This window comes from Oncorhynchus gorbuscha, linkage group LG01, assembly GCF_021184085.1.
Source record: "Oncorhynchus gorbuscha isolate QuinsamMale2020 ecotype Even-year linkage group LG01, OgorEven_v1.0, whole genome shotgun sequence".
Taxonomy (NCBI): Eukaryota; Metazoa; Chordata; class Actinopteri; order Salmoniformes; family Salmonidae; genus Oncorhynchus; species Oncorhynchus gorbuscha.
In genome coordinates, this window is record NC_060173.1 from 42,656,651 (window position 1) to 42,684,283 (window position 27,633).

General features: G+C 43.7%; 3 protein-coding genes across 6 annotated transcripts; 1 reads left to right on the forward strand and 2 right to left on the reverse strand.

The window, feature by feature from the left end:
• Positions 1 to 328: 328 nt before the first annotated feature.
• znf319b (zinc finger protein 319b) lies at positions 329 to 9,613 on the reverse strand. The gene is made up of 2 exons (XM_046353400.1): positions 9,092 to 9,613; positions 329 to 6,126 (listed from the first exon to the last, which is right to left on the reverse strand). The coding sequence occupies exon 2, from the start codon at positions 5,836 to 5,838 to the stop codon at positions 4,024 to 4,026; it is 1,815 nt and encodes a 604-aa protein (XP_046209356.1). The 5' UTR covers positions 5,839 to 6,126; positions 9,092 to 9,613; the 3' UTR covers positions 329 to 4,023.
• Positions 8,844 to 20,259, forward strand: usb1 (U6 snRNA biogenesis 1). 3 transcript variants are annotated; one of them, XM_046353430.1, is made up of 7 exons: positions 8,845 to 10,153; positions 10,290 to 10,474; positions 10,590 to 10,773; positions 10,958 to 11,011; positions 11,136 to 11,241; positions 11,485 to 11,568; positions 19,573 to 20,259. In XM_046353430.1, exons 1-7 carry the CDS (start codon positions 10,005 to 10,007, stop codon positions 19,675 to 19,677), a joined length of 867 nt encoding a protein of 288 aa, XP_046209386.1. In that variant the 5' UTR covers positions 8,845 to 10,004; the 3' UTR covers positions 19,678 to 20,259. The 3 variants fall into 3 exon arrangements, with proteins under 3 accessions (XP_046209404.1, XP_046209386.1, XP_046209395.1); XM_046353439.1 differs by having other exon boundaries at positions 8,847 to 10,153; positions 10,308 to 10,474; XM_046353448.1 differs by lacking the exon at positions 11,485 to 11,568 and having other exon boundaries at positions 8,844 to 10,153.
• On the reverse strand, positions 20,190 to 27,633 carry LOC124038033 (phospholipase A2 group XV-like). 2 transcript variants are annotated; one of them, XM_046353416.1, is made up of 6 exons: positions 27,257 to 27,630; positions 25,912 to 26,068; positions 24,936 to 25,054; positions 24,713 to 24,811; positions 21,384 to 21,608; positions 20,190 to 21,230 (listed from the first exon to the last, which is right to left on the reverse strand). In XM_046353416.1, the coding sequence occupies exons 1-6, from the start codon at positions 27,405 to 27,407 to the stop codon at positions 20,719 to 20,721; spliced, it is 1,263 nt and encodes a 420-aa protein (XP_046209372.1). In that variant the 5' UTR covers positions 27,408 to 27,630; the 3' UTR covers positions 20,190 to 20,718. The 2 variants fall into 2 exon arrangements, with proteins under 2 accessions (XP_046209372.1, XP_046209366.1); XM_046353410.1 differs by having other exon boundaries at positions 20,190 to 21,608; positions 27,257 to 27,633.

Below are 27,633 nucleotides of genomic sequence, written 5' to 3' on the forward strand. Positions count from 1 at the left end.
TGAGATAAAACCGCATATAAATATAGCTGCTTTTTTTTGTTTAACTTGCAGTATATGGAACATGTTTATAAAATGGTTGAACAATCATGCATCAAGTCACTATTAACCAGAAAATGTGTTATATTTCTGTACTACATTATCAAATGGTAAGTGCCGTCTTTCTACCGTGTGGCATAAAGGACAGGTCATAACCTGCATTTAAACAAGCATTATAGACCCTATTACAAATTAGAACATTTTGTGATTTTAGTGAATGTACCTAATCTACATACTTCAAAAAGAATACCAGTCAGTTCCCTCTGCAATTAAACACGCATGACACACCCCCTTTATAAATGAAAAAAGTTTATTTGTTAGTGCTGTGTTATTGAATGCTACATACAGATATCTTAGCATGAATGTACACATACTGTACGTTGTCACGTATTTTTTTTTAAATATTTTTTTTACGTCATTCACATACTACAATTTGAAAAAAAGCGATAAGAGGAATAAGTACTATCTGAAGCACTAATACCTGGGACAGATTACAGGAACTAACACAGCAAGCATGCACAGAACAGAGAAAACAGGGTCAACAGGCAGGGGCTAACTGTTCTGCACTACACTAGATCAAAATTAATGTCAATCACATTCCTAATGACCCTTCCATCAATCAAACAAACACCCCCCCCCCCTACATCCCAAAGGCCCTGTTTACTCCTTCCAAGAATATAGATATTTATATAGATTTTAAACAATGTTTATATAAATTTGGTATTAATAAACTGAAGAGAAAGACAAAAACGTATACAGTACTTTTACAAAAATAATAAATTCCTAACTGCTCTTTTATGTTGTCTTAATGCCGGATGAAAGACGAACACATTTAAGAAAAGACAGACAAAAGACAAATAACACCAAATGTTAGCCTACATCAGATGCCAATGGAGAAAACAAAACAGAGTACAAGGAACAGATCAACAACATGGAGGCAGTCAGATCTGGAGTAGAATGGGTTTCTAATTAACCCTGACCCCAGATTAAGGCCAAACAGTCTGAACTGAATCTGATTATAAAAAGAACCTTCCTCAAAATGATCATTACCTTCTCCCATCATAAAACACTGTCAATACTGCACTCAAAACACAAATCCACCACCAAATGGGACAAAACATGACCACTTGAAATGCTTCACTTGCAAAAAAATGTTTAAAAAAACACCTGCACACATTAAAAACCCAAATTGAGGTCAACTTGAGCCGTTCTGAATTTAACTTAAAAGTCTACTAAGTAGACGAGAGGGTAAATCCATAATTTTTGCAATTAAGCTGTAGCAGCCCATTTTGGTAAGGATGCTAGCTTTTATTTATATTTTTTAAAGGCTATAAAAACCAGAAGTTAGCATGACCTGCACAAATATACTGCAGATAAGTTTCTCTGACATAAATTGGGTTAACTAAAACTACAGACCTGCCCAAATTCTACCCCATGTATGTATTATACAATCCACTTCACAGCCAGGATTCCATTTTCACAGACATGATTCAACAATCATTCATGATACAATTTCAAAAGGAGCACGAAGGGAGTCAGAATCCTTGTATGGTTTACAGACAATGTTCTCCTTGGAAACTTGACATACAATCTATCATAACTATGACTTTAATGAAGAAAAAAAAAACATTTCAGTCCCCATATGATAAAAAAACAGTAACATACAAAACAGCTAATGCCGTTTTAGAAACAGACAGTGGAGCTGGTAAACATACATACTGTACTATATACACACACGTAGTAAGAGGAAGCTTGATCAGGTTTTTACACGTTTTCAGCAGAGTCTACACTGATCTCGGTAGGAATATCAACTGTATATTAGTGTGAAATATAGATTTCTATACAATTTCTATATAGCAGTGAGATGAAACTTCAGCTGGTTAATCTCCACACCTTTGGGATTCTGGTGCAGTACAATGGTGTTTTGATACAAACATATACTTCCAAATACACTCACAAGCATATGTAATATTTCACAATAGCACAATAAACCCTCATGTTTAAAAAAACTAAAACACAAAACAAACACACTAATAGTTGTGGAGTTGATACTAATACATAAAAAGCTTAAAAATACTAAAGCACAAAGGGTAAAGAGGTGTCTGATTTTAGTGTATATACATACACTGCTACTACAGTGATATGAGGTTGTGGAAAAGTAACCAATACACAATAATCTCGACCCACTACCCACCCAACAAAAACATTTTATATCAGCGTTGATACAGCGTAATTGATTCCTAAATAATAAAAAAAAGCAAGAGGCCATCAGCAGACTGTAGCAAGTGCTGAAACTTAGCAATAATTCAAGTCTATCCTGGGTAAGAGCATGGAACATTACTGCATGCAGCAACTCTGTAGATGGGTTCTAGAGTGACAACCACTTTTGGCAAGAGAAGAGTTCTGGATCATGGTGCAACCCTTAACACTTACAGACCTGTCGAGCAGGTTGAGGGGAACTGGTCCACATTCCCTTTCCTATACAAGTCTACAAGGTAACTTATGTACAAATACAAAGCTTTTCATAGACAGAAATGTAGGCTAATGTGGTGATGTACATTTCTTTCCTTTTTTCCTTCTTGGGCAGTTGATTCAAGGATAGAGGAGAAGGTAATTGACCTGGGCCCAGTTTCCCCGAAAGCAGTGGAACTTATGCTTCCGAGTGTTTTTAACGATTCATCTTTCATAGAATGGCCGAAGACATAACATGTGTTACGCAAAACACCACACAGAGAGAACAGTCGCTAAGTGCATCGTTGGAGCATGTGTCGATACTGATAGGATCGAAACAGAAGTATTTCACAATACTGACTACGGATGAGTTCCTAGAGAGATATTATTACCTACCGCTGCAAATATTGAGGCGGCTTATTCTAATGCCATTCTAATGCCAATAAAAATGCCCGCTCCCCCCAAAAAAATATCACTGATTTGGCACATCACTGCACACGTTAGGCTACACATCATGAAATACAGTATACTGAGACAAATGAGACAGTAGTGTACAGCTAGCAAAATAGAACTGAATTTACTGAACATTAAATGTATTTCAATATGGTTGAAATAGGACTATAGCCTACTGTATGTATATTTGAGTGCAGTAATCTCAGTTTTCATTTCAAGCATCTTTTTATACTTTGCTTGTTTGTATCAATTGCAAAGATATTGGAAACTGTGCATTTGTAGTCAACTTTGTTCACAGAGAGGGATAAACCATGTGATTCTAAGTTTAGTGGAGATCTTGTGTATATAAAGTGACGCGGGAAGACGAAAAAAGCATTTAACGTCGCACTTCGCTGTTCTACGAGTGGTCTGCGGCAGGAGTTAGATTACGAACGTTTTCAAGTGCACCACCAATAACGATGGCTTTGGGAAACAGCTCAGAGATTGAACGATGCTCCTACAAAAGGTTCTAACGATTAACTTAGCCTTAAGATGCTTTTCAGAAACTGGGCCCTGGACTAGAACATCCACCCTAGAGTTTGAAGTGAAAGACATATCCTTGATGGTTTCTTCTCCTCTGTCCTTCAGATGGTAGCCCTAAAGCAGTGACACTTGGCAGTACAATGACAAGCTGTGACTTCCATTTTATGAGACAATGATCATTTGTATGGGATTTTGGGGGTAGGGGGGACTGATAACAGTTTCAGATGGGAAGTGAGGTTAGGGATTCTATATGCTGGGGGCAAATTAGGGCTAGCCAGGGACATTTGCTATGAACTGGAAAATAAGGGAGGGGCGTGACTATATGCAAGTTGGCACAGAGTAACCTACCATCGGGTAACCCCCTCCTTCAGATGTGTGCTGGACTGTGTGCTCCTGCAAGGCTGGCTCCCAGGTCTCCAAAGCATTTGAACTGGGCATCTCTGGAAAGCACCAGAGTGTGCACTCCAGAGATACCCAGTTCAAGTGTGTTAAGCTGGGTGCTGCAAATTAATGGTAGACAGGGACGTTTGCTATGAACTTGTACAGAATGGAGGGGCATAACTATATGCAAGGTGGCACAGGGTAACCCCCTCCTTCAGCTGTGTGCTGGACTGTGTGCTCCTGCAAAGCTCCCAGGTCTCCAAAGCGCTCTCCACACCAAACACACTTGAACTGGGCATCTCTGGAATGCACACTCTGATGCTTGGCCAGGTGCTCCCGTTGCTTGAAGCCTTTGTCACAGCTAGCACACTTGTAGGGCTTCTCCCCGGTGTGGACGCGCCTGTGCCGATTCAGGTCAGACGAGTACTTGAAGCGCTTCTCACAGTCGGGGCACTTGAGGGGCTTCTCTCGGGACGGGTCGCAGCGGTGCTGCACAAACTCTGAGGATGACAGGAAGCGGCGGTCACATAGGGAGCACTTTAGGGGCTTCTCTTGGCAGTGCGAGTTCTGATGTCGCTGCAGTGTCGAACTCTTTTTGTATCCCTTGCCGCACACGTCACATTTGTAGGGCTTGTCTGTGTCCCTAGATGAAGAGGACGACTCACCGCACTTGTGGCGCAGCAGCTCTCCTGACTGACTGAATTCCTTCTGGCAGGACGCGCACTTGAACAGGTTCTCCATGCCGTGGACGTGCTGGTGGTACAGCAGATGGGATGGTTGCAGGAAGCCTTTGTCGCAAAGGTTGCATTTGAAAGGGCGGTCAGAAGGGTTTTTGTGTGTGCGCCTGTGGCGCACCAGGGCATACTGCTGTTTGAAACTCATCTGGCACTCCTCACAGTGGAAGGGACGCTCCTCAGAGTGAGTGCGTTCATGCTGCCGCAGGTCTGATGGACGTTTGAAGCCCTTTCCACAGGTGGCACAGCGGAAGGGGCGTGCCCCTTGTGGGTGGCATGGATGATGCAGCAGTTCAGAAGACTCCTTGAAGTGCAGTTCACACAGGTTGCACTTGAACAGGTGCTCTCCAGAATGGGCGTACATGTGGCGCACCAGGTGGGAGCGGTGCTTGAAGCTCTTGTCACACACAGCACACTTGTATGGGCGCTCAGAGCTGTGGGTGCGCTGGTGATGGGCCAGGTGAGAGGACTGGCTGAAGCTCTTGTCACACGTGTCACACTTGAAGGGCTTCTCTCCGGTGTGCACACGCTCGTGGCGGGCCAGCTCTGACAGGTGCCTGAAGCCCTTCTGGCAGACAGAGCACTTGTAGGGCCTGTCACGGGCCGATGGAAATGTAATTGAGGAAGAAGATCCCACTGTTGCACTCCCACTGGAAGAGGCTCCATCAGCAGACGGCTGCTGAGGGTTGGTGGCAGAGGAGCTGGGCGTGGTGTTTCCAGAGGAGCCCGGTCGGTAGGTCTTCTCACAAATGGAGCATTTCATGGGGTTGGTGCTGTTGTGTGAGGTGTGGTGCTGTGCCAGCGAGGTGAGGAGGGAGAAGCCCATCTTACACACACCACACACAAAGGGCTTCTGTTCTACCTGCACACACTGGTGCTCCAGCAGATCAGTGGCCTGGTGGAAGATCTTCATGCACTGGGTGCATTGGAAGGAGCGGTCCTGGCTCACCATACACTGGTGCTCATGTGGGTTGGCCAGGTGGGAGATGTCGTGGCCACATGCCCCACACTTGTGGCCGCCCTCGCCCCCTACCTGCAGAGAAGGCTGCTGTACCTGGGCAGGGTGCTGCTGCTGCTGCTGCCCATGCTGCTGGCTGTGCTGCTGGCCATGCTGGTGCTGCTGCTGTGACTGCTGCAGAGCAGGGTCAGGCTGCAGGACGATACCGTAGACAGCACAGCCCAACGCGTTCTCCGCCCCTGGTGGTATGGTGTGCACCACCGGAGGAGGAGCAACAGCGTGCTGCTGCCACGCCTCGGACATCCTGGCTCTCGTGTAGGGATTCAGTTTTATATTGTACTGGGTCTTTTTATGAAGAAAAATCAAAGGTACATTGATCGGTGGACGGGGTGGAAAATCTCAGTAACTTAGTCTGCCATGTCAGTGACGAACATAAGCACGTAGAAAATATGACAAAGGGCTTGTTTCTAGGATGCAATGGATTGTGTCTGAAAATAATGTGCAGAGAAATAACACCTGCTGCAAAGACATTTACATTTAGAAAAAATCAAATACACCGTCTCCACCCGTCTTCAAGTCCTCTTCTGATAACTGCAGAAAAAGGAAACAATTATTATTCAACTATTCATTACTACAGTGTGTGTTATGGCTTCCTAGAAGATGTGCAAAATCTCAGTTTCACAGAGATTTCCCCTTAGACAACAGAATAATTATCAGAGCCCAAAAGTATAGACTTCAGAGGAAGCAGGTCAGAAGACAACACTGCTACGACTATATGGGCAATTCCACGTAACAGAGTGAGTCTGGCACTCACCTTTTCACTTTAAAATGTATGCCAAGCTAAAAAAAAATTATTGCAAAGTTGAACAAACAGACTCCCGAGTGATGGTCTAAGAAACTGCATCACAGTGCTAGAGACGTCACTACAGACCCGGGTTCGATCTTGGGCTGTATCACAACCGGCCGTGATCATGAGTCCCATAGGGCGGTGCACAATTGGCCCAGCATCGTCCGAGTTAGGGGAGAGTTTGGCAGTCATTGTAAATAAGAATTTGTTCTTAACTGACTTGCCTAGTTAAATATGTAGTCTACTTTTAACAATTGCCACTGAAAATGTTACTAAAACACATTTATTTGAGGAACAGTGCACAAAATACTCCATAATGACAAAGTGAAAACAATTTTTTCTTGCAAAAAAACAAAACAGAAATACCTTATTTAAATAAGTATTCAGACATTTTGCTAAGAGAATAAAAAATTGAGCTCTGATGCATCTTGTTTCCATTGATCATCCTTGAGATGTTTCTACAACTTGATTGGAGTCCATCTGAGGTAAATTCAATTGATTGGACATGATTTGGAAAGGCACAGACCTGTCTATATAAGGTCCCAGGGTTGACGGTGCATGTCAGAGCAAAAACCAAGCCATGAGGTTGAAGGAATTGTCTGTACAGCTCCGAGACAGGATTGTGTCGAAGAACAGATCTGGGGAAAGGTACCAAAAAAAAGTGTAGCATTGAAAGTCCAAGAACACACTGGCTTCCATCATTCTAAAATGGAACAAATATGGAACCACCAAGACTCTTCCTAGATCTGACCACCACTTGCCAAACTGAGCAATCTGGGGAGAAGGGCATTGGTCAAGGAGGTGACCAAGAACCCAATGGTCCCTCTGGCAGAGCTCCAGAGTTCCTTTGTGGAGATGGGAGAACCTTCCAGAAGGGCAACCATCTCTGCAGCACTCCACCAATCAGGCCTGTATGGAGTGGCCAGACAGAAGCCACTCCTCAGTAAAAGGCACATGACAGCCTGCTTGGAGTTTGCCAAAAGGTACCTAAAGGACTTAGACCACGGGAAACAAGATTCTCTGGTCTGATTAAACCAAGATTGAACCCTTTGGCCTGAAAGCCAAGCGTCACATCTGGAGGAAACCTGGCATCATCCATACGGGAAAGGTGAACAGAGCAAAGCACAGAGAGATCTTTGATGAAAGCCTGCTCTAGAGTGCTCAGGACCTTAGAATGGTGTGAAGGTTCACCTGCCAACAGGACAAAGACCCTAAGCACACAGTCAAGACAATGTAGGCGTGCCTTCGGGAACAAGTCTCTGAATGTCTTTGAGTGGCCCAGCCAGAGCCCACACTTGAACCCTCTGGAGAGACCTGAAAATAGCTGTGCAGCGACGCTCCCCATCCAACCTGACAGAATTTGAGAGGATCTGCAGAGAAGAATGGGGGAAAGTCCACAAATACAGTTGTGCCAAGCTAGTACCCAAGAAGACTTGAGGCTGTAATTGCTGCCAAAGGTGTTTCAACATAGTACTGAGTAAAGGGTCTGAATACTTATGTAAATGTGATTTCCCTTTTCAACTTGTAATACATTTGCAAAAATGTCTAAAAAACAGTTTTTGCTTTGTCATTATGGGGTATTGTGTGTAGATTGTTATTTTCCAAATCAATTTTAGAATAAGGCTGTAACGGAAAACAAAATGTGGAAAAAGTCAAGGGGTCTGAATACTTTCCGAATGCAACTGTATGTAGGTTTTTGGTAACAGAATGAATAGACACTAGGCAATATTTAAGGTAAATAATTTGTGTCAAACTAAATATTAATTGGCAGAAACCTTTAGTTTAACATTCATGTGTTGTGATGTATTTCTAACCCTTTATAAGACTTTTTCCTAGTAGATGTTTTTTAAGACCCCTTTTCTATCTGTGTGACCAAAGCTTTTGCTTATTCCTAAATACATTTTTAGGATGGAAAATTGTTGAAAAACGTATCTATGCCCCCATTTCCCCAAAACATACTCTTAGCTTTCATTTAACACCAAATTTGATATGCTCCTATAAACTTCACATGTTGGTGCTCATGGGTTTTACACGGAAATGACCCTATCCATCCATCAGATTAAAGCTCTAGAGGGATAGGCTACATCAGTTCCGTTTACCTGCCTAATGATCCATCACTACAAACACACTAAAATATATCCAAACAAATGCTCTCATTTCAGACGTATTATAAGGAGGCAGACAATATCTAAACTGGTGTGTCCGAGTACCAGTCTATTTTTTCAACATTCTATCTGGTCAGCAGAACGCCACTACCCTTTCCAGAATGGGTCAATCATATTGGTTTGGGGTGATCAACGAGCTGTCTGTGTTGGCAGGCTTTCGGTGACGACTATTTGACCCATCCGTTTCTCTGCCATCCCATTTGAAGAAATCCTTCACCCCCATCCCCCATGATTACAGTATTGGTTGTATGCAAATCATCCACAGCGTGAACACAATCAATACGCATCCATTGGGGGTAACGCAAACCTAGCTAACTACGCCATTTGCCATAAAAGGGAGAAAAGTATACGGCCCATCATTTTTACAGTGGCGGGCGACAGTCTGTCTCAGATTGCAGCAGCATAAATCTGTATGGCGAGGTAGCTAGTTAGCATTTGCTAATGCTGTGCTCGGAAAATATTTGGTTATTGACGTCGTTAGCTAAATGATCTACAGAAGTAGGATACTTGTGACATATTGAGGACAATATTACTGGTAACATACCTTTAACGTTTCACTTAGTTCTTTGTAGCGTCTGACAATTTTTCCAGAAATGGAAAATGATTCGTAGGCCGTAGAATCTGTTCCTTCATCTCCGCAGCCTCGGCCTGTCGAAGCTGTGGCGCGGCGGGTTTCCACAAGAGCCACTCCGGGTCCGACGAATTCAGAGCTTTTGTGTCGTTCCAAATGACCGCACTACATTTCTAATAATCTATTCAGCCCAGAGGGGTAATTTCCTTAACACCCTGTCAATGTGTGATAGCTAGGCCAGGGCCATTCTCCTCCCGTATAAAAAGGCGAGAGTATTTGGAATAAAACGTTAGCTAGCTAACTGGCTAGCCTCAGAGATCCTGCCCAGGCACGGGAACATGAATGATCCAAGTTTTAATTGGCATGCTCACAACATATACCCGGAACCTGCAACGAATAGCGTTTATCTTTCGTCAATGAGTATAACTATGCATTACAGTAATACACTTGTGAATTTCACAAATAATGTTATTTGATTTTATGTAAGGGTGTGTGGCTGCCTTGCTATGCTATCTAGAAGATCATGCTGCTATAAAGGGAGGATGTTTCAAATAATCACTTCTGACAAAACAATCATATTGAATTTGAAATACTCCACATAAGTAGCTAGTTAAATTATACTAACATTAAGTAAATGATGATTAAATATAGGCTACTGTCAAAATTAATTATGTACGATATGTCACTGAATATGGAACCTATTTGAACGTTCTTGTTTCAGGGGGACATAAATTACCCACAACAACTGTGTTTTTCTCGGAAGAATATTGCAAGCCATTCGTTAGTCAACGTTTCTGTAACTTCACTGCACATTTTTTTAAATTGATTTTAGACACGAATCAAGAAACTTGATATAAGGATAGATGTATGAGCTTTACTTAGAATAATGTTAGTCAGTTATAGTAGCAGCTCTGAAGAGGAGACAGAACATTTTCGATTAGGAGGGAATGTAACAAAAAGGAAGCAAAGTTGGCACAAAGATGACAACTCATTGAGGAAGAAGCACAAATCAGAAGAGCACACCCTCAATGCAAGGTAACTTCCTTTCCCAAATATTGTTTCAAACTGTTCTCTATCGTCAGCTAGATAGCCTATGACATCTCCCAAACGAGTATGTCTCATTGTTATAAGTTGATTTGTTCCTTGATTGATATCTTTAATCAAATCGCAGTAAGTGTATTGTGAATAGGGAGGAAGATGATTCCAAGTCGAGACTGCCTGTTCCTGGCAGTGTGCTGGAAATGTTCACGGAGGAAGATGAGGACCCACTGACTGACGACAGCATGCAACATGGTGGACGGATTCGCTCCTTCAAACACGAGAGGGGAAACTGGGCCACTTACGTGTACTTTCCATGTAAATGCCTTATCTTCAGAGCTGCATACACTCACATACACAAGGTTTTTGTCTTGGAAGGATTGTTTGCTGTCGGTTTTAACATCCTGCCACTTCTTCTTATTTCCTTCCTTAGACATCCCAGAGGAAGGGTTCTTGGAGCTGCTTGATGAGATGACTGAAGTAGCAGCATCCCACAGCTTCTCCCTCACTCATACAGATGAGTTTCACCTCAGTTTATCCAAGACAGTGGTTCTGAGGCATCACTGGATCCAGCCTTTCATACAGTCCCTCAGAACAGGCTTGACACACAGCAGGAGGTCTGCTATTCTTCTCAGTACACCCAGCTATTATGTTTCGTCTCTTTGTTTATGTGGAAGTGGAGTTACTATTCTCTGTTATATTTTGGTTAGAGGATGCATGTCACCAGAAGTACGCAGGCAGCAAACAAATACTATGCTAAATATTCTGGATGAGGTAAAATGATTATGATCTTGTTTATAGGTTCATTTGTTTGGCTGAGAAGCTGAAGGTCTACTCTAATGATGAGAGAACCAGGTACAGTAGGATCTCTTATCACGATCATTGACAGCATGAATGAAGAAGTGCATTCTAAAGTGCTTAGACGTATGGTTTATTTTGCAGCTAGTCTTATGGTCTAGTCTTCTGCTCTCCCCGACAGGATGTTCCTGGCTATGGAAGTCTCCACAGGACAGGCTCAGCTACTAGAGCTTGTGAAAGCAGTGGACAGCACTATGGAGGAGTTCAACCTTGACACTTTTTACAAGGTCTGAACACAAAACAATTTAGCGTATTAAAAATACACTATCGATTTCCAACCCATCACTGTTCTATCTCTTTCGCAATTCTTCTGACATCTCTCAAATATCTGTTAGATGCATTGACATAGGATTTGGTCACTGCAGGAGCATGTTTGACACTAGTGGCACTGTTGAGCAAGGAATTGCTAAACAAATAAACAGTATTGCATAAGATGAAGAGTGAATACTGAACTTTCACTTTTCTTCTAGAATCCTTCCTTCCATATAAGTCTGGCCTGGTGTGTTGGTGACTGCACTGAACACATTCGCAAAAAGTGTCTGCAGGAGTTGCAGGTATGACCTCTTCCTATATGTTTATTCTGTCCATATATCTGTTTAATTTGGTCATCTCATCAATTAATAACATCTATGGCTGTTTCCTCCACCTGTGGCATTGAGAGGACTTGATAGATGCGAACCATAGGCTAACTTCGTCTAGTTTCTGCCATGTTGATCTCATCGGCTATCTAATCCTATCAGGGGAATGAAACAGCCCCAGTGTCTCACTCAGAGCCTAAAGCCTGGCCTGCGTTCAGTATGAAAAAATGTAATGCAACATTAAATTAAACTGTGCTGTTCTGAACGACATTTTGAGAAACGTAGAGGAGTTGTCATTCCAATCTCCTTTGCATTAGCGTAGCCTCTTCCGTAGCCTGTCAACTATGTGTCTGTCTATCCCTGTTCTCTCCTCTCTGCATAGACCATACAAACGCTCCACACCGCGTGGCCGCGGCCACCCTAATCTGGTGGTCCCAGCGCGCACGACCCACGTGGAGTTCCAGGTCTCCGGTAGCCTCTGGAACTGCCGATCTGCAGTCAACAAGGCAGAGTTCATCTCAGCCTATGCCTCCCTCCAGTCCCTCGACTTCTTGGCACTGACGGAAACATGGATCACCACAGACAACACTGCTACTCCTACTGCTCTCTCTTCGTCCGCCCACGTGTTCTCGCACACCCCGAGAGCTTCTGGTCAGCGGGGTGGTGGCACCGGGATCCTCATCTCTCCCAAGTGGTCATTCTCTCTTTCTCCCCTTACCCATCTGTCTATCGCCTCCTTTGAATTCCATGCTGTCACAGTTACCAGCCCTTTCAAGCTTAACATCCTTATCATTTATCGCCCTCCAGGTTCCCTCGGAGAGTTCATCAATGAGCTTGATGCCTTGATAAGCTCCTTTCCTGAGGACGGCTCACCTCTCACAGTGCTAGGCGACTTTAACCTCCCCACGTCTACCTTTGACTCATTCCTCTCTGCCTCCTTCTTTCCACTCCTCTCCTCTTTTGACCTCACCCTCTCACCTTCCCCCCTACTCACAAGGCAGGCAATACGCTCGACCTCATCTTTACTAGATGCTGTTCTTCCACTAACCTCATTGCAACTCCCCTCCAAGTCTCCGACCACTACCTTGTATCCTTTTCCCTCTCGCTCTCATCCAACACCTCCCACACTGCCCCTACTCGGATGGGTATCGCGCCGTCCCAACCTTCGCTCTCTCTCCCCCGCTACTCTCTCCTCTTCCATCCTATCATCTCTTCCCTCCGCTCAAACCTTCTCCAACCTATCTCCTGATTCTGCCTCCTCAACCCTCCTCTCCTCCCTCTCTGCATCCTTTGACTCTCTATGTCCCCTATCCTCCAGGCCGGCTTGGTCCTCCCCTCCCGCCCTGTGGCTCGACGACTCATTGCGAGCTCACAGAACAGGGCTCCGGGCAGCCGAGCGGAAATGGAGGAAAACTCGCCTCCCTGCGGACCTGGCATCCTTTCACTCCCTCCTCTCTACATTTTCCTCCTCTGTCTCTGCTGCTAAAGCCATTTTCTACCACTCTAAATTCCAAGCATCTGCCTCTAACCCTAGGAAGCTCTTTGCCACCTTCTCCTCCCTCCTGAATCCCCCCCCCCTCCTCCCTCTCTGCAGATGACTTCGTCAACCATTTTGAAAAGAAGGTCGACATCCGATCCTCATTTGCTAAGTCAAACGGCACCGCTGGTTCTGCTCACACTGCCCTACCCCTACCCTCCAGATGAAATCTCGCATCTTGTGACGGCCGGCCGCCCAACAACCTGCCCGCTTGACCCTATCCCCTCCTCTCTTCTCCAGACCATTTCCGGAGACCTTCTCCCTTACCTCACCTCGCTCATCAACTCATCCCTGAATGCTGGCTACGTCCCTTCCGTCTTCAAGAGAGCGAGAGTTGCACCCCTTCTGAAAAAACCTACACTCGATCCCTCCGATGTCAACAACTACAGACCAGTATCCCTTTCTTTTCTCTCCAAAACTCTTGAACGTGCCGTCCTTGGCCAGCTCTCCCGCTATCTCTCTCTGAATGACCTTCTTGATCCAAATCAGTCAGGTTTCAAGACTAGTCATTCAACTGAGACTGCTCTTCTCTGTATCACGGAGACGCTCCGCACTGCTAAAGCTAACTCTCTCTCCTCTGCTCTCATCCTTCTAGACCTATCGGCTGCCTTCGATACTGTGAACCATCAGATCCTCCTCTCCACCCTCTCCGAGTTGGGCATCTCCGGCGCGGCCCACGCTTGGATTGCGTCCTACCTGACAGGTCGCTCCTACCAGGTGGCGTGGCGAGAATCTGTCTCCTCACCACGCGCTCTCACCACTGGTGTCCCCCAGGGCTCTGTTCTAGGCCATCTCCTATTCTCGCTATACACCAAGTCACTTGGCTCTGTCATAACCTCACATGGTCTCTCCTATCATTACTATGCAGATGACACACAATTAATCTTCTCCTTTCCCCCTTCTGATGACCAGGTGGCGAATCGCATCTCTGCATGTCTGGCAGGCATATCAGTGTGGATGACGGATCACCACCTCAAGCTGAACCTCGGCAAGACGGAGCTGCTCTTCCTCCCGGGGAAGGACTGCCTGTTCCATGATCTCGCCATCACGGTTGACAACTCCATTGTGTCCTCCTCCCAGAGCGCTAAGAACCTTGGCGTGATCCTGGACAACACCCTGTCGTTCTCAACTAACATCAAGGCGGTGGCCCATTCCTGTAGGTTCATGCTCTACAACATCCGCAGAGTACGACCCTGCCTCACACAGGAAGCGGCGCAGGTCCTAATCCAGGCACTTGTCATCTCCCGTCTGGATTACTGCAACTCGCTGTTGGCTGGGCTCCCTGCCTGTGCCATTAAACCCCTACAACTCATCCAGAACGCCGCAGCCCGTCTGGTGTTCAACCTTCCCAAGTTCTCTCACGTCACCCCGCTCCTCCGCTCTCTCCACTGGCTTCCAGTTGAAGCTCGCATCCGCTTCAAGACCATGGTGCTTGCCTACGGAGCTGTGAGGGGAACGGTACCTCAGTACCTCCAGGCTCTGATCAGGCCCTACACCCAAACAAGGGCACTGCGTTCATCCACCTCTGGCCTGCTCGCCTCCCTACCACTGAGGAAGTACAGTTCCCGCTCAGCCCAGTCAAAACTGTTCGCTGCTCTGGCCCCCCAATGGTGGAACAAACTCCCTCACGACGCCAGGACAGCGGAGTCAATCACCACCTTCCCGGAGACACCTGAAACCCCACCTCTTTAAGGAATACCTAGGATAGGATAAAGTAATCCTTCTCATCCCCCCCCCTTAAAAGATTTAGATGCACTATTGTAAAGTGGCTGCTCCACTGGATGTCATAAGGTGAATGCACCAATTTGTAAGTCGCTCTGGATAAGAGCGTCTGCTAAATGATTTAAATGTAATGTAAATGTGAGTTGGGTTGTGGGTTCAAAGTACACCGCTGCCCTATAAATACAGCTCCAATCCAGATGTGTTGGTCATTACTGAGATGTGGTTAAGAAAGAGTGTTTTGAACACTGTTAACCTTTCTGGTTATAACATTTTTTTGGCAAGACTGATCTTCCAAAGGTGGTGGTGTGGCAATTTGTTACCAAGGATCACCTTCAGTGCTCGGTTGTCTCTACCAAGTCTGTCTCCAAACCATTTTGATTTGCTGGTTTTAAGCATTTAACTTTCAAATAGCTCTTTGTTGACTTGCTGGGTGTTATCGTCCACCATCAGCACCTGATCAACAGTCTGAATTTGTCGTGCTAGGTGGCCTAAACTGGGACATGCTTAAACCACCTGACCAAGTCCTAAGGCAATGGGATTCTGTAAATCTTTCCCAGATTATTACCAATCCCACAAGGTATGACTCCAAACACCCAGAAAAGTCTACTCTCCTTGACGTTATCCTCACAAATATTCCTGATAGGAATCAGTCTGGTGTTCTCTGTAATGACCTTAGTGATCACTGTTTTCCAGCCTGTGTTCGTAATGGCTGCTCAGTGAAACGACCTGTTCTGATTTGCTAAAAACACTTGAATGAGCAAGGCTTCCTTCATGACCTGGCCTCTAAATTGGTATAGAATCAGCTTGATCCCCTCTGTGGAAGACACTTGGACTTTATTTTTTTATAGTTTCAGTGGTATTGTTAACAAACATGCCTCCGTAAAGAAAATGAGAATTAAAAACTGGTTCAGTTTCTCGTTCAACCGTGATCTGGCAGAGTTACTCCACCTCAATAATTCCATTTGGTGAAAGGCTCGGCACACACATGCTCAGGCTGACTGGCTCTCGATCAGGCAAATGAGAACTAAGTGCTCTCAGGCTGTCCGGAAGGCCAAAGTTAGTTACTTTAAGGAGCAGTTCTCCCTCTATGGGTCTAACCCCCAAGAAGTTCTGGAAAACGGCCATGCCTCCTTGCCCATCCAACATTTCCTCATCTCCCAACCCTTCTAATGCGACTAGGCCAATGCTCCTCCCTCTTTTATCCCCCGCTGCAAAGTTTCTCCTTGCAGGCGGTCACTGAGTCCGAGGTGCTAAAGGAGCTCCTTAAACTTGACCCCCAAAAAACATCTGGTTCAGATAGTTTAGACCCTATCTTCAAGGTTGCTACCCCTATCATCGCCAAACCTATCTCTGACCTTTCTAACCTGCCTCTCCTCTCTGGGGAGGTTCCTATTGCTTGGAAGGCAGCCACAGTGTGTCCTTCATTTAAAGAGGTAGTTCAAGCTGATCCTAACTGTTACTGGCCAATTTCTATTTAGCCCTGTTTATCAAAAGTGTTAGGAAAAACTTGTCAATAATCAACTGACTGGCTTTCTTGATGTCTATAGTATTCTCTCTGGTATGTAATCTGGTTTCTGCTTAGGTTATGGATGTGTCACTGCAACCTTACAGGTCCTAAATTATGTCACCCTTGATTCTAAGCAATGTTGTGCTGCTATTTTTATTGACTTGGCCAACGCTTTTGATAAGGTAGACCATTCCATTCTTGTGAGCCAACTAAGGAGTATTGGTGTCTGAGGGGCCTTTGGCCTGGTTTGCTAACTACCTCTCTCAAAGAATGCAGCGTATAAAGACAGAACATCTGCTGTCTCAGCCACTGCCTGTCACCAAGGGAGTACGCCAAGGCTCGATCCTAGGCCCCATGCTCTTCTCAATTTACAACAACAACATCGCTCAGGCAATAGGAAGCTCTCCCATCCATGTACAGTGCCTTGCAAAAGTATTCATCCTCCTTGGCATTTTTCCTATTTTGTTGCATTACAACCTGTAATTCAAATATTTTTATTTGGATTTCATATAATGGACATACACAAAATAGTCAATTGGTGAAGTGGAACAAATTCTGGAGAAAAAAAATAATTGAAAAGTGATGCGTGCATATGTATTCACCCCCTTTGCTATGAAGCCCCTAATTAAGATATGGTGCAACCAGTTACATTCAGAAGTCACATAATTAGTTAAAGTCCACCTGTGTGCAATCTGTGTCACATGATCTCAGTATATATATATATACACCTGTTCTGAAAGGCCTCAGAATCTGCAACACCATTAAGCAAGGGGCACCACCAAGCAAGGGTCACCTTGAAAAGCAAGGGTCACCATAAAGACCAAGGAGCTCTCCAAACAGGTCAGGGACAAAGTTGTGGAGAAGTACAGATCAGGGTTGGATTATAAAAAAATATCAAACTTTGAACATCTCACGGAGCACCATTAAATCCATTATTAAAAAATGGAATTAATATGGCACCACAACAAACCTGCCAAGATTGGGCCGCACACCAAACCTCATGGACCAGGCAAGGAGGGCATTAATCAGAGAGGCAACAAAGAGACCAAAGATAACCCTGAAGGAGCTGCAAAGCTCCACAGCAGTGATTGGAGTATCTGTCCATAGGACCACTTTAAGCCGTACACTCCACAGAGCTGGGCTTTACGGAAGAGTGACTAGAACAAAATCCATTGCCTAAAGAACAAAATAAGCAAACATGTTTGGTGTTCACCAAAAGGCATGTGGGAGACTCCCCAAACATATGGAAGAAGGTACTCTGGTCAGATGAGACAAAAAATGTGCCTTTTGGCCATCAAGGAAAACGCTACGTCTGACGCAAACCCAACACCTCTCATCACCCCTATAATACCATCATGTTTTTCATCAGCAGGGACTGGAAAACTGGTCCAAATTGAAGGAATGATGGATGGCGCTAAATACAGGGAAATTCTTAAGGGAATCCTGTTTGTCTTCCAGAGATTTGACACTGGGAGGGATGTTCACCTTTCAGTGGGACAATGACCCTAAGCATACTGCTAAAGCAACACCTGAGTGGTTTAAGGGAAAACATTTAAATGTGTTGGAATGGCCTAGTCAAAGCTCAGACCTCAATCCAATTGAGAATCTGTGGTATGACTTAAAGATTGTTGAACACCAGCGGAACCCATCCGACTTGAAGGAGCCGGAGCAGTTTTGCCTTGAAGAATGGGCAAAAATCCCAGTGGCTCGATGTGCCAAGCTTATAGAGACACACCAAGATATTTGCAGCTGTAATTGCTGCAAAAGTTGGCTCTGCAAAGTATTGACTTTGAGGGGGTGAATAGTTATGCACGCTCAAAAAAATTTTTTGTCTTGTTTGTTTCACAAGAAAAAAGATTTTGCTTCAAAGTGGTAGGCATGTTGTGTAGATCAAATGAAACAAACCCCCAAAACATCTATTTTAATTCCAGGTTGTAAGGCAACAAAATAGGAAAAATGCCTAAGGGGGTGAATACTTTTGCAAGCCACTGTATATGCAGATGATAGTTGCTGGCCCCTCCCCAGATTTTGTGTTAAACGCTCTACAACAAATCTTTCTCAGTGTCCAACAAGCTTTCTCTGTCCATATCCTTGTTCTGAACACCTCCAAAATAAAGGTCATGTGGTTTGGTAAGAAGAATGCCCCTCTCCCCACCGGTGTGATTACTACCTCTGAGGGTTTAAAGCTTGAGGTAGTCACCTACAAGTACTTGGGAGTATGGCTAGACGGTACACTGTCCTTCTCTCAGCACATATCAAAGCTGCAGGCTAAGGTTAAATCTAGACTTGGTTCCCTCTATTGTAATCACTCCTTTTTCATCCCAGCTGCCAAGCTAACCCTGATTCAGATGACCATCCTACCCATGCTAGATTACAGAGACGTAATTTATAGATTGGCAGGTAAAGGTGCTCTAGAGCGGCTAAATGTTCTCTACCATTCGGCCATCAGATTTACCACCAATGCTCCTTTATAGGACACATCACTGCACTATATACTGCTCTGTAAACTGGATCTGTATATCCGTCGCAAGACCCACTTGTTGATGCTTATTTATAAAGCCCTCTTAGGGCTCACTCCCCCTGAGATATCTACTGCAGCCCTCTTCTTCCACATACAAAACCCGTTCTGCCAGTCGCATTCTGTTAAAGGTCCCCAAAGCACACAAATACCTGGGTCACTCCTCTTTTCAGTTTGCTACAGCTAGCGACTGGAACAAGCTGCAAAAAAACTAAAACTGGACAGTTATCTCCATCTCTTCATTCAAAGACTCAATCATGGACACTTACTGAAAGTTGTTGTTGCTGCTTCGTGTGATGTATTGTTTTTGTGCTGTTGTCTTTGCCCAATGTTTGTACCATCTTTTGTGTTGCTAACATATGCTGCTGCCATGAGTTATCATGTGTTGCTGCCGTGCTGTTGTCATCTAAGGTCTCTTTATGTAGTGTTGTGGTGTCTCTTGTCGTGATGTTTTGTCCTATTATTTTAAATCCAAGCCCCCGTTCCCGTAGGCCGTCGTTGTAAGTAATTTGTTAATAAATATTAAATACACTCATTGCTTCAAGCCACACCCACCAAACAGAGCAAACGTACCTCTGTGTCTGTTTAAGAATGTTGAACGTTTTGGGGAAATGTGTCATTCAGTACAAGCTGTTATGCCACGTAGTAAACGCTCAACTTAACTGAATGCACCCATTGTGTTCTCTCGCCCATCAGGGTCTGGTCGACTCTCATGAGGATGGACCCTTTCTCTTGAGGCTGGATTGTCAAGAGCTGCGTTGTAAGGCTGGGAACAAGACCTTTTCCATTCCACTACACTGACAAAGCCAGTTGTCATTCAGTCTGTAATGTTGGATACCTCAACAGTAAAATGTGAAAAAAGTATATTTTTAAACGAGTGAGGTTATTTGATTCAATCCAGAACACGGCAGTGATGCGATATTGATCAAGCAACTTCGAAGGTTGTGCACATCTTCGTACGTGAAGCTTGTTTTGCTAAAACATGTGTTCAAGCATTTCTGCTACAGTTCCTGTATGACAAGACACTGACCCTAGACCTGAGATTAAGAGTATTTCAAATTCTTATTGACCTATGACACAGTTGTCAGATAAAGCTTTAATCTGTTCCATTAATCTTCACAGCCCTTAATCCATTCTTTAAAAAGAGCTCACCTTGATGTGAACTAGTAGGATAGACCCGTTAAGCTTTTATTTAAGAGAGGATGGAATAATCCCAAAATTATAATCCAGATAAGATGCAATGACTAGAATTGATGAATACACAGCAGATGTGAGGAGAGACTAGGGAAGAGGAACCTATGATGAGGCTAATATTGAGTGTCACCCCTTCTTACTTTAATAACAAAAAGCTCACACAGAAGGCTGGCTTAATGCAATGTTTAACATTATATTTTACTTAATCGTCACAACACACAGATCATGATAGTTCCAGCAATATATTGTTCAAGTCCAACCATAGCGCAATGGCAGTTACAATCAAGGTGATAAGACCACGTCTTCCTGTCCTGTAAGCAATCCAGCCTTGACAACAAGACCCTGGTTTTATTAATTCATCACAGTTTACTGCTGCTAATTCACCTAGTAAACTGTGTTAATTGGGAAAGACCTTTACAAATATTATCAATTAACATAGTACAAATTTGGAAAAACAGCAAATGTCTGCTGGGATAATTAAAAATAAAATAGGATAAAACATTCAGTGCCGTCATCAATTCCTCCTCAGGCTCTGAGACCGTCATGTGTCCAAATGCCTATCAGTTCTCTTTGTACTATTCCCGTTCTTTATCTTTGAATTTGTAACTTAAGACAGCAAGACGAGGGGCAGTAGTTGGTTAAGGTTGCTCAAGGGCCAAAGAGCACAGTCTTGATGTAGGTTACTGTGGTAAAGTTGCGCAACATGGCCACATGCTCATTCCCCTCCAGTTCAAACATATGGACAGGCTGTGTCTGGTGGCCTATCCAACGCTTGCACTGGGTGGCACTCAGCAGGTTGACCGTCCCATCCCCATCTCCGAGAACCAGTGTGGGGTCTGTATCAGGAAAGATAGTGTAGAGAAAACCCTCTGCTGTGGGCACTCCGCTGCCATAAAGACAGTGTATGGCCACCCCAGGGGGCTCCAGTGCACTGACCATTGGTTCAGTGTCTTGACGCATCTCCCAGCCATCTTCGAAGTCGATATCCTTGAAGAAGCGTTGGTAGTCCTTCACTGTGTAGTTGGTGGTGGGTGTTTGGATTAGCACCTTGTCAGCAGGCCAGGAATGTGCGTATGGGAACAGCCATGTGGTTGAGACCGCAGTGCGCTGCTGTGAGCGGATCTCTAGTGAACTGATGACTGGGATACGGTTATTATCACCTGCAAGGAAAGAGACATTATAATCCAATGCAATAGTGTAGATATAAAATACATGGTTGCTAAACATTAAATAGTATGCAGCCCAAGGTAACTTTACTATTGTGGTTCTGACACCTATGTAATTCATGCAGAAAATCATATGCAAACGCTTACCAGAAGCCACAACTCTCAGGGTTTTAGCCACACCAGCCCAAGGTGCACCCAGGGACACAAAGGCCTTGATGTAGCGATCCTTCCAGGCCTGGGGCTGATGGTTCAGGAAATACAGGGTGTACATGTTCCCCATGCTGTGGGCTATCAGGACAACCGGACCCCTAGCCTTCACGGCCATCTCCTCAATCATATGTTGCAGTCTCAAAAAGTAGGGTTTGTTCTCATCTGTTAAATGGGTGAAAACATGCATGAGACTGATCATTCCAAACTACAGCAATTAATATTGTTATTAGAACAAATATAAAATGCAACGTGTAATGTGTTGGTTCTATGTTTCATGAGCTGAAATAAAAGATCACAGAAATGTTCCATAAGCACAAAAAGCTTATTTCTCTCATTTGTGCACATTTGTTTACATCCCTGTTAGTGAGCATTTCTCCTTTGCCAAGATAATCCATCCACCTGACAGGTGTGGTATAACAAGAAACTGATTAAACAGCATGATCATTACAGAGGTGCACCTTCTGCTGGGGACAATAAAAGGCCACTCAAACGTTTTGAGGGAGTGTGCAATTGGCATGACTGCAGGAATGTCCACCAGAGCTGTTGCCAGAGAATTTCATGTTCATTTCTCTACCATAAGTCGCCTCCAACGTTATTTTAGAGAATTTTGCAATATGTCCAACCGGCCACACAACCGCAGACCACGAATAACCAAGCCAGCCCAGGACCTCTACATCTGGCTTCTTTACCTGTGGGATCATCTGAGACTAGCCACATGGACAGCTGATGAAACTGAAGACTGTCTAATAAAGCCCTTTTGTAGGGAAAAATTGGCTGGGCCTGGCTCCCCAGTGGGTAGGCCTTGCTCCGAAATGGGTGAGCCTATGGCCTCCCAGGCCCGCCCATGGCTGTGCCCCTGCCCAGTCATATGAAATCCATAGATTAGGGCCTAATTAATTGATTTCAATTGACTAATTTCCTTATATGAACTGTAACTCAGTAAAGTCATGGGAAAATTGTTGCATTTATATTTTTTTCAGTATATATTTAATACAATAAAAAGGTCTTAACACCCATCTTTCCCTTTCCTCTTAAATGTCGCTCATAATGACTGGACCGAAGTCAGGTAATAAATCTTACAATAGAAGGCTAAAAACAACCTGACAACGAAGACTATCAACCTATAGTCGAAGTCCGCGCCCCGCAAAAATCGAATTAGTGTAATGATTAAAAAATATGTCTGTTTTAAGCTACAGATGTCAGCCTAACGCATCTGCAATGGAAGAGCTACAGCGGTGTTTGTCAGACCAGATCCCGAAAAATATATGTAGTGTCCGAACAGGTTTTGGGTACAAACTAATATGACCACTCTTATGGCAAGATGACTCGCGAACATGTACTCTTTTTTGCTCTACAACCCTTACAAGTGCTGTAATGTACCGGGCCAAACCATTTTTATGGAAGTGAATAAGGCATTTCCACATTCCCAAAAATATATACAGTACCAGTCAAAAGTTTGGACACCTACTCATTCAAGGGTTTCTTTATTTGTACTACTTTCTACATTGTAGAATTGTGAAAACTGAAATAACACATATGGAATCATGCAGTAAACCCCCCCCCCAAAAAAGTGTTAAACAAATCTAAATAAATTTTATATTCTTCAAAGTAGCCACCCTTTGGCCTTCGACAGCTTTGCACACTATTGGTATTCTCTCAACCAGCTTCATGAGGTAGTCACCTGGAATGCAGCTCCGTTTGTTCTTCACATTTGGCTAAGAAATCGCCCGGAAATTGCAGTCACAAAAAAAACGCAGAAAAATATTCCAAATTAGCTCCATAATATCGACAGAAACATTGCAAACGTTATTTATAATCAAGCCTCAAGGTGCTTTTCAAATATCTATTAGATAATATATCCACCGGGACAATTGGTTTTTCAGTAGGGCCGATTGGAATAATGGCTTCCTCTGTATTTTACGCGAGAATCACTCTGGGAGCCATCAGGTGACCAGTTGCGCAATGTAGCCGCTTACGGGTATTCTTCAACAAATGCGTAAAAGTACGTCACAATGCTGTAGACACCTTGGGGAATACGGAGAAAAAGTAATCTGGTTGATAGCCCATTCACTGCTCAATAGGGACGCATTGGAACGCAAAGCTTTCAAAAGATGAGTCAGTTTTGTCAGATAAAATCATTTTTCATATCCTAAAAAGGTCCATATAGCATGCACGATCGATTTTGCATTTCCACTCGTTCAATTTGCAAAGAATCTGTGATAATCTAACCCTAAACATTGTTTCAACCAGTCAAATCATGTTCGTATTTATTCCTCAGAGATCCTAGAACATAAACCAGACTTCACTATATCATTAGGGGTGTAGTATAGGATGGATTGTATAGGACACCAAATTTGGTCAGAGAGCGACGCCTTCATGGCACCACGATGACTCGAGCGGTCTTCATTTGATCAACTGTAACTTTGTTAAATTAGCACCAATCGGGGTCAAACAAAGTTAGCTAGATAGCCAATGAGCTTGGCTTTACGGGAGTATCTGGAAACCCTATGTCTGTGGCAAAATGTAGCTGCTAACCTTGTGCGACAGCAAGCCTTTCCTTTTGGACAAAAATTAAGAATATGGAGAGTTGTGAAAACTGGGTGTTTCGCAATTGTTGAACTTATAATAATATGGCTACTAATAGTGTAAAAGCTCAATCAAAGCACATATACTGCTGCCATCTTATGGACACCATTGGAATTACAACCAGAGAGTGATGGCTAGAACTGTGACCTTTCTGTTGCATTTCAAAGATGGTGGTAGAAAGAAAAATCCTTTGTATTTCCTTCTACCAGATCTGTTGTTATATTCTCCTATATTTCCATGAACTTAAGTGTTTCCTTTCAAATGGTACCAAGAATATGCATATCCTTGCTTCAGGGCCTGAGCTACAGGCAGTTAGATTTAGGTATGTCATTTTAGGCAAAAATTTAAAAAGAAAGGGGGCTATCCCTATAACCTACAAGATCCAGAGCCTGCTGGTTCTCTGTTCTACCTGATAACTAATTTCACCCACCTGTTGTCCCAGGTCTAAATGAGTCCCTGATTAGAGGGGACCAATGAAAAAAAAGCAGTGGGACTGGCTTCGAGGTCCAGAGTTGAGTTTGAGAGTTCTAGGGGGTGTCAATAACATTGCTATCTCCTTGCAAGGACATACAATCCATCCAAAGACCAAGCTCTGTTCATTAGACCACAAATGTTTCTTTGACAGACATGCATCTACATTTAAAATGTGTGTGTAAGAGAATGAAAAGAGACTGATTTACTTGGAGCTTTACGCCAGTCATACGGAGCTCCTCGAACATCGTCATCTCTGGTGTATCCCCACTCCACCAGTGCCTGCACTATGTTGAAGAAATACACACCTGCAACAAAAACAATAGTAGCTCACTTAAGCCCACACACAAGCAAAGACTGACATACTCGCACACTATTAGGGAGACTGTTGAATAGATACTTTAAGCACGCTAGGGTGATGGGTCCACTCACCAACATCGCCCTTGCTAGGGTCAAGGTATTCCAGAGGGAAGGTCTGTCCAAAGCCAGGCACTCTGACATCTACCCCCGGAGGTGCTTCTGTCTGCCTTGTTGTACGGTTATAAATCAGTCTAATGCAGACAGACATCCAAGAATATTAGAAAAGTTCAAGATGGACTCGGCGATATGATGTGGATGCAGGAAAAACAGCATAGTGGGTCAATTTCCAAAACTACTAAGAGCGTTGACGCGCAAGGCTCAACTTCTCTGCTGTTTTTAGTCCCGTGGCTAGCGTGCTGTAATAGCATGAAGCAAACTTTTGCACAGGCAGATACTGTGAAAGCAAAGGGTTGCATCTCACTCAATATCTGCGGTGTTGCTCATGGCAGTCATTTAGCTGAGTCTACCTTTAATTACAATGACATTACAGTTTACAATATAAGTATTGTGAAGATGATATGGGATAGAATTGGAAACGTTCACTTCTTCCCTTAATTCATGAGCTGTTCCTGGAATAAAGCCACAGCACAATGACATGTAGTTACTTGGTTAGCGGCCCATCTGGAAGTACCTGTTTGAATTATTTTTCAGTAGAATTTCTGCATTTCAAGAGGAACTAGTCCTAATCGGAAAGAAAAGAAAGACCCAACTTGGTTGTGAACTATGGCATCACTATTAAATGAACTATACGCTCTGAGACCGACTAATTGTTGAAAACATATTGATTACAAAGGGGATTCAAAGGTCAGAAGATAACCTATTCAACCTAGGCTACAGAAAAACAGATCTCTAGAAAAACAGATCCCCCTCTCTCATGCCTACCCAGCCAGCTACGTAATAGTATTACAATTATTTTATTATTAATATCAAGTTGCCAGTAGAGATGCTGACAGTAGCTTTATACAGAGCTCATACTAAATCAGATACCCCCAACCCCTCCTGGCACCAATCACCCTATTTTCCACCTCACACAACACTAAGCACTGACCTTATGTTGTCAATCCAGCAGTCAATGGCCACCGGCACCATCAGTTCCAGGTTGAGCCATAATGTGAAGTAGCCTTCAGTCTTTTTGTAGCAGATGTAGTGAACCACACTGGGCTTGTCCAGCTTGGCCTCCAGCTGGTTCCCCAGGTCCCCAGGAACTGTGGGACAAGACAATATGATGAGGATGGCCAATCAAAGACATTATCAATTTAGAGTGTGATAAAGTTGATCAGTTTCCATTTATTAGCCCAATGTACTAGAAAAACCACTGAGTGTACCTCCCATCTTTTCCTACCAGCCCCCACCCCCCATTAAACCCCATTTCTTGAACTATTTGAAACAAACTCATGGTTTGGGGGGGGGGGGTAATGTAGAGATTAGTGGTCAATCACTGAAAACCTGCCAGATTAAAATTTCAACATGTGAGTCTGTGATTACATACAACCCTTTGTGACCCTGAGTCAACCACAAGTTAAAAGCTGAAACCAGAAAGGAAACCCTAGGGCAGCATTTCCCAACCTCAGTCATTGGGACCCCAAGAGGTGCACGTTTAGGTTTATGCCCCATTACTACACAGCTGATTAAAACAATCAAAGCTTGATGATTTGTATCAGCTGTGCAGTGCTAGGGCAAAAACCCGAAACGTGAACAGATTTTGAGAAACACTGACCTAGGGAAAACTTTGCTGACTACTATCACATGCATGTAGACTTACAAATATTGCTAGGGTACCGTTAAATTTTGTAACTTGCCAAACTCTAGATATGGCAGTGAGACAACCTTTGTTGAAACATACAAACTATACTACTAATTTCTAGGCTGCTATAATTATTTTCATGATTAACTGTATAACTGAGTATAATTAAAAAATGTGATAGACTGATCATTTTCTGTTCTCAATGACAGAAAACAGAATTACTACAATGTGGTTACATTTCTGTTACATAGTAACAGCAGCTAGATAGACCAGTCGCTAGAGACATTGTAGCGCATGGGAAACAAAATGTCCAAGTCAAATTAAGTTCCATTTCAAACAATTGGAGACAACAATGTAGCCTTATTAAGCATGCATCGACCAACAAGAGTTTAGTTGATTTGTATATTAGCTCGTTTTTTTTTACCCCCTTTATGTAATGAAATAATACAGGGTTCAACTCGGGATCATCTATATATATATATATATATTGAGAAACATGATGCATGAGTTTCTTTTTTTTGGACGCACGAGTTTATCCTAACTAGCCTTGTTCGCTGTCTGACCATCTGTTTTACAATTAATGAACAGCTGAAAATAGAAGAGCTAGCTAGCTAACGTTATACATCAAGGATAAACAATGACCACTTACTTAGAACTACTGGAGGTTTTTCCGATCGACATGCATTGCCCGGGAGACATTTCTCAAATGTTCTGCCTTTGATGTATGGTACCAAAATCAACAACAAACACAGCTGGAAGAGCGCTGGACTAGTCAACCCACAGGATACCATTTCTCCCATTCACTCCCCAACCTGGAAAAGTTGGCTTGAGATTCGCTATTCGCCAGCCATTCGGACCTCCACACTTCAATAGCTGGCGAACGATTTGAGCTACACACCTCAGATTGGTCTCTTTTGTAAAGGACAAAGGGTTTACATTGCACAAGTCTTATTTTCCCGATTCTGACCCGAGTTAAGTAATCACATGGCAATTGTGGAGACAGCCTGGCACCCCGTCAATGCAACT

Coding starts and splice junctions, on each gene's coding strand:
- usb1 (XM_046353430.1), top strand. CDS start 10,005: ATGTTAGTCAGTTATAGTAGCAGCTCTGAAGAGGAGACAGAACATTTT. Junction 11,242..11,484: donor ACCTTGACACTTTTTACAAG/GTCTGAACACAA, acceptor CTTTTCTTCTAG/AATCCTTCCTTCCATATAAG. Junction 11,569..19,572: donor AGTGTCTGCAGGAGTTGCAG/GTATGACCTCTT, acceptor CTCGCCCATCAG/GGTCTGGTCGACTCTCATGA.
- LOC124038033 (XM_046353410.1), bottom strand. CDS start 27,407: ATGGGAGAAATGGTATCCTGTGGGTTGACTAGTCCAGCGCTCTTCCAG. Junction 25,055..25,911: donor TGCTGGATTGACAACATAAG/GTCAGTGCTTAG, acceptor TGTCTGCATTAG/ACTGATTTATAACCGTACAA. Junction 21,609..24,712: donor TGACTGGCGTAAAGCTCCAA/GTAAATCAGTCT, acceptor CCCATTTAACAG/ATGAGAACAAACCCTACTTT.
- znf319b (XM_046353400.1), bottom strand. CDS start 5,838: ATGTCCGAGGCGTGGCAGCAGCACGCTGTTGCTCCTCCTCCGGTGGTG.